Raw genomic sequence first — 6,604 nt, 5'->3', positions numbered from 1 at the left:
TGACAATTTTGAAATTCAGAAACATGATGTGATAGGTTATTGTGGAAGAAAAATTAGAACATTTATGGTAGGAAAAGAGAATAAAGATCTTTGTTATGAAAGAATGATTTCTGCATTAGGAATAGCAATCTGGACACCTGCCTTCCAAACCCAATTTACGATTCATTTACTTTTTAGAAGAGTAATTTTACAAAACATTCTGTAACTTCATAAGAGGGCATTTTTGTTCATTGGCGGTACCATAACATTTGAATAAGTTATGACTTTTAAAACCAAGTTCTTGTTCTTGCTAACCCGCTTAGTGCCATTAATAGTGCCATTAGAAATTATGTATCTTGATTCTTGATCCACAACTTGAAAATCCTTGTACCAGAATTAAAAATTAGGAAATTATACAAGTATACAAATCATGTAGTATTAGAAGATATTCCAGAGGGAAAATTGGTGATCAACAGTTGTCCAGCACCCCCAGTACTGGATAGTTTTAGATCTATTTTAATCTCCTTAATAAGTCCTATAGCTATGCAAGTGAGTGCATTTTGATAACTGCTGTGCCTAATTTGTAACAATTACTGTCAACCTTCAGTTAAGAGACTGTTCATTCCACACTGGCCCAGAAAAGAGTGAAATGTATGACTCGTGTGCATAATTTTATTCACATCATATTTCATACTGATTATGTATTGATGACATTGATTCATTTACTCTTTACAGCGCCACTTGCATGGATATTAAATCTTATTGACCACAGATGAATTTTAATTTCAGATTGGTGATAGATTTTTCCATCAGCTCTGATAGTATGTTTGACTTTTTCATCATTAACCCAGGCAATCACACAGCACTGAGTTATTGCATTGAAACAAAAAGTGCACACTTCACTTGGTAATTCTTTATGGATTTACAATAGGAACTTCATTAATGTCTGTTGTAAGGATCACAAAAAAAACCAACATTTATCTGCAAATAGGAATTTAGCAAGCTTCAAAAATCTCGGGGAAAAAAATAGACTTCTTTGTCTTCTGTAATGCATTTTCTTAGTGCGGTGGTGGAGGTGGGGGTTTGACAAATATTTGAAAACTTTTAACCATTAAAATTATGCTGCCATATTTTGATGCTTATATTTGTCCTTTTCCCTTGCTCAAGTTTATGAGGTAATTTTAAATGTATGTTCTGTTTCTTAGTGTTAATTACATGACATTATGTGCACTTTAATTTACTAATATGGGGAGCTACATAGAATAACCATTTTAAGAATAAAAGTTGAACTTTTTAATTGCAAACTAACCAGTCACTGCTGATGAGGTATTTCAAGCTTCTTCAAGGAGTGCCAAGACATACAAATGCTTAAAGATTTTTGTGATTTGGATTCTAATGAAGTGAATCTGCAGGGCAGAGTTGAGAACAATGAATGAGTAACATAAATATTTGGAGATACCTATTCAGAATAGAGGTAAAGCTGTTTGTAGTTAAACTTGGTAGCAAAAAAGAAAAAATATGCTAGAAATAAAATGGTAGACCTTCTCTCCACTCCTTCTGATGTAAAAGCTTAATTTTTCCCCAAGTTAGAGCTTCACTTTGTTGCTGGTTTTATACCATTTCTTTCTCTGACTTAGCAAAGTACTATACAAAAAAATGATTGTTGCAGTTCACCAGCATGCATGGTGAGAATGAAAGGATGTAGAGATGAGATGGAAAATGTTGCTAGATTGTGAAGCACTGAATACAGGCAATAGCAGTGTTAGGTAGGGACTAAGTATAAAGCACACCTAAGAAATATGAGCAGGATTTCATACCATCTTTTATAGTATAAGATGGCATAAATTTAGAGGTGTTACGGAGGAGAACTGCAGAAAAACCAGGTTTACCTGTTGATGAGATTACATGTCTTATGCCTTTCATTGAAATCTGTTTTCCACACCTTTTCCAGGATGGCAGTGGTAGGGTATTCATTTTGGAACACTATATTTTAGGCAATGAATAGGAACCTATTAGTGTATATTTTCTTAATGTTGGAGGCCAAAAAAGAGACAGGTGGCCTTCAAAAATTAATAGCTCTTAAAAGGCATAAGGAAATACAACTTATGGAAATGTTCTCGTCAGACATTGGTGAGAAGCTGTGTTTTGGGGGTGCTGTTAATTAAGAACATTTCCCTGTTGGCATAAGTGTCTCACATTTTTGCCCTTGGTGCTCAGCTCACCATGAGCACGGTCAATTCACAAGGTAGTTTTTATAAATAAAGGTTTTGGGCAAGCTGAACGTGGTCCAGAGAGATATTAATGAGAGGGCAAGGGGGAAGAGTTAATGAAAACATACTTCCTGGTGGAACATAAACTGCTTTTTGGAACTGGAGAGGCTTTAAAATTATTTTCCCAAAACCCTGTGGCGTTTCTTTTCTGGAGGCAATGAGATGGGGAGAAATGACAAATGGCTTCGTTTTATTATTTTCTCCTCTCTCGTTCTCCATATTTTTGGTAGGGAAAATTGGACATTTATTTTGGCCATTTTCCTTCTATTTGCAGAATCAATTACATTTTTGGTGTATTATGCGTGGTAAATATACTCAAGGATCCTCTGGCTTAAAAGCAATGAGTTGATTATTCGAACATCCCTTCTTTAAAGGCAGTTAATTGCATGGAAAACATAGGCCCCCATTGTCTGGTCCCTTTAAACTTTTATTCTGAGATTTGTTCCCAGGGTCTGGGCTGTGTAGTGTAGTTGTTGTTCTGCATCATTGGCTGTTGTATATTCCAAGAAAAATAATTTTAAGCTTTTAAATCATACAGTGATTGAAATCTTGCATTTCAGATGGACTGAAATCTCAGGCCACTAGTGTTCAAGGATCTACAACATTTTATAACCTATATCACTTAAAGGAGGCTTGGCTAGCTTCAGGAGAATGCTGCCTTCTAGAGGGTTATGTAAATCAGGAATTGTGGCTAATTTTTTCTTTTGTAGATTGCTGCCTGTTCTGGAATTTTTTTCTTCCACTCAAAAGTGTGATGGTGCCATCTAGAATTACCTGTGCTTTTCAGTTTTCAGTGGAACAGGAGTTAGATCACATCTCTTTAGTTGGAGGAAAATTTAGTGAGTGTTCTAGTCTACATGTCACTTCACAGTTCCCCCCATAGTTACATAATTGGTGTTGTGTGTGTCCATCATAGAAGACATTTGATGCTCATTTATTAAATATGCTTGCTGGCTGCTGCTGCATCTTTGTTCTGGACAGACAAATTACCTTTCTCACACTGAGCTTCCACTCTGGGGAATTAAGCCTTCACCACTTTAATTAGCTTGGAAGTAGGGGGTTGCAGTTCCTAATAGACTACAGGCTTTTTGTAAGTTAGGGAAAGGGTGAAACGAGAACTTCCTGGGAAGCTCAAAATGTCATTTAAAAACCATAACAACCTAATATGTATTATTTCATTTTGGTAATTGCAAACAGATTGTATTTGACAAGTGTGTGGATTTCCATTTCTGACTTAGACATTGAAGCCACCCTTGCATTGAACTATGTTCTTTTATCTATCACAGGTCATTAACACATTACATGTATTGATTCACATATTTGTGTAGTTATTAAGTGACATAGCAGATAAGAAATAGTGAAAAATATGTGAATATTTGTACATAGAAATTTTCATATAGACACACACCTATAGGTAGTACCAATATGGGTGAATATTTTTCACATGGGGATATCGGAATAATAACGATAACTGCCATTATTTGTTGAACTTTTATTAAGGGCCAAGCACTGTTGAAAGTGCTCCCATATGTATTATGTAATTATCATAACAGTGTCATTATCCCTTCTTTAAAGATGAGGAAACTGAGACACAAGCAGTTTAAGCAACATTCCAAAAGGTTACACGGTTGAGCATATGAACCCAAAACTTCCTAGGTAGGAACTTGTCATGGAATGTCCCCGCTATTTAAAAAATTCAAGATCCCACTGCTGGGCAAGATGTTACATTCCTTTTGGAAAGACACTTGCTCTTAACAGAGTTAAGCAATTAATTGTAGTACTTTACACCAGAAACTTTCTGAGCGTCCATTTACTGTCTCATTTTCTTTGCTAGTAAAACTGCAGAAAATGTTATGCTTTAGTTCTTCACTGCCAGAGTAAGTAGCATAGAAAGCCTCTATCAAGTCACAGTTGGAAAGTAATCTAATAAAAGAAGATTAGTGAATGTGGGGAAGACAAAAGCAGTCATGTTTGAGTTTAATATGTCTCAAATTTAGCATTTTAGCTAAGATGCCCGTTTTTATTTCTTGCAGGTCTGCTAAAAGGTCAGAGTAATGCAGAATGCGTGCCTTCATCTCAGATTTGTTCATCACAGGTGGATCCCATGTGTCTTCAGTAGACAAGTCACCTTTGTAGCTAGCACCAGTGCCAGCTCCATGCCATTGCACCTTCTTTAGTCTTGATTGCCCTTCCCGCATTTATTGGTGTATTAAAATGACTGAATATGAACATTAAGGACTCCATGAACCTGGGCTAATGGGAGACTGTAGAGAAAATGAAAAAAGATCCACCAGAGGACATCTTGGGGAGGGGGAGGGAGCTGGGGGGGAGGGAAATGACTAATGAAGCTAATTAAAAGAAGCATTCAAATCTGCTTTCTACCCTCATTAACAATTAGCAGGGCACTGGCCAGAGTTTGTACCCTGTGTTTTACCTTAACAACATTCTATTTGCTCTTTGTATATTTAAGTGTTGTAAGGAAACGTGTTTCAATCAAAACTGACCATGAGATAAAGGAAAGAGATGTGGCTTTTGTGATATTCTATCACAAACACTTATTGTATCTCTGTAAAATACAATGTATGTATGCATGTAAGTGTTTTTGTCCTAATGTTGCTACTCCCATGGCAAAGAAAAAAAGAAAGAATGAAAAAAAGAAAAAAAATTGGAAAAAAAAATCAGGCTCATAGCAGCTACTGTGTAGAAAATTCCCCCTACTTCTAATTTGCTGAATGAAGAAAAAAAAATCTTTTATTTGTGATATTTTCAGAGACATTTGCTCTAGTATGGTGTATTTAAATAATAAAAACTTAAAAGAAAAAATATTTAATGGTGTTTGGGTTTAAACACTGCTTTTTCTCTTCTGTATTTTGAAAAAATTTAGTTTTTATTGTTGTTGAATAACAAGCTCACTTTAAATTTGAAGGAGTTGAGGGAGGTGGAGTGTATATTTATTTAGCTCTGGGCCAGTAAGGTATTCTTCAAATTACTTAACCACGCCATTATTGGCAGGGGTACAAAGTAGTTTCTAACAGGGTCCTTTCTATAAGTCAAGAATATTCTGTTAACAGCATTTCGTTACACTTCTATATCACAGTAAGTCTTCTGTGTTTATAAATACTTGAGTGTCCACTATTTTGTTTATTCTTTTCCTCAATAGCAAAGCCCTTGGGTATTGATGAAAAGTATGTATAAAAAAAAATACGGCACAACCATCCTGTTCTCTTATTGAGTTTATAGCTTTTGAAGGAAGTCACAATTTCTAAGTCATACCTGTACATATTTTGAAGCTCACTTAGTTGTAGGGACCCAGAGCTCTTTTTTTTATAGTGATCTTTGATGGGTGAAGTAGCCATTTCCTGGTGACCCTTAGGCTCGTGTGGTTGGCTGTAAGATGTTTATTTTGTTTTGCTCCTACACTTCTTTACTGACTCTGCGTTTCCTTATGTATTTTGGGGGAAGATTCTGACTTCATTTAGTCTTAGTCTTGAGATACTGAGTTGCTGGTTGCAGGCAGCAGAGTGTCCACCACAGTGCCTGCACTGCCCGCAGAGCTGCCCTCCGGAAAGCATGCAGTATAACAGCCAGTGCTGGAAGGAGGAAAACCAAATAGGCCTGGAGGCTGAGGTTGTACTGCCAGCTTCCTTAGATGTGAGCAAATTTCAACTACAACTTCCATCACAGGCTAATAAAACCAGGTGTGTGAACGCTACTATTTTAAATTTTCTTTTTTAAGATGGCATTTTATTTTATTCCAGAAAAGCGCCTGATGTAGACCCTCCCTCTGAGAACAGCCGTGGAGCCATGTAGAGAGGTGTAGCTCAGCGCATCTCAACTACCAGTCAGCTTCCCTTTGAGAACTTCTGTGCTCACTTCCTGTTTTCGGAGATTCCAGGGCAGGGGAAAAAAAAAAATCAGTTGAACTTCAAACCTCCTAGAGGAGATTGTAAAGGCATAGAGTTGAAGTGAATAGTTTTGTTAGAACCTTATAAAAATAAAATGCAAGAAAATAATATGAAGAAATCACATATATATGTTTGAATTAGATGTCTGTTTGAATTAGATCCTTGGGGAATTTCTTCAAACTAGTTCTGGTTCTTATATTTGTTTGTTTTTTTTCCTTTAAGGAACTTTCTGAAAGAAGTTAGACTGGGATGGTAAAGGGGGAAATGGGTTAATGAGATTGCAGGCATTTTCTATATTCTTTTTGGCATAAGCACTTATGTCCCTGATATGTACAAATTCAAAGGAGGTGGTTAATAACTTTAGTAAATAATATATTGTGGCATTTAGTGATGTGGAGGGCTAAGGTCATTACGGACTTTAAATAAACTATTATATGGCTGGTTCCTCAA

At 36.2% G+C, this 6,604-nt stretch overlaps 1 protein-coding gene across 2 annotated transcripts in view; it reads left to right on the top strand.

Moving 5' to 3' along the window:
• The window catches only part of LMO4 (LIM domain only 4), an 18,019-nt gene extending 11,415 nt beyond the window's left edge, over window positions 1-6,604 (top strand). For both annotated transcript variants that reach the window (XM_001144748.7, XM_001144677.8), the window contains exon 5: window positions 4,283-6,604. In XM_001144748.7, the coding sequence (XP_001144748.1) occupies window positions 4,283-4,291 (9 nt within the window). In that variant the 3' untranslated portion in view covers window positions 4,292-6,604. The remainder of the gene's footprint in view (window positions 1-4,282) is intronic.

Source organism: Pan troglodytes, chromosome 1 (assembly GCF_028858775.2).
Source record: "Pan troglodytes isolate AG18354 chromosome 1, NHGRI_mPanTro3-v2.0_pri, whole genome shotgun sequence".
NCBI lineage: Eukaryota > Metazoa > Chordata > Mammalia > Primates > Hominidae > Pan > Pan troglodytes.
The sequence above is the reverse complement of the archived record's forward strand: the minus strand, read 5'-3'. Positions and strand labels throughout refer to the sequence as shown.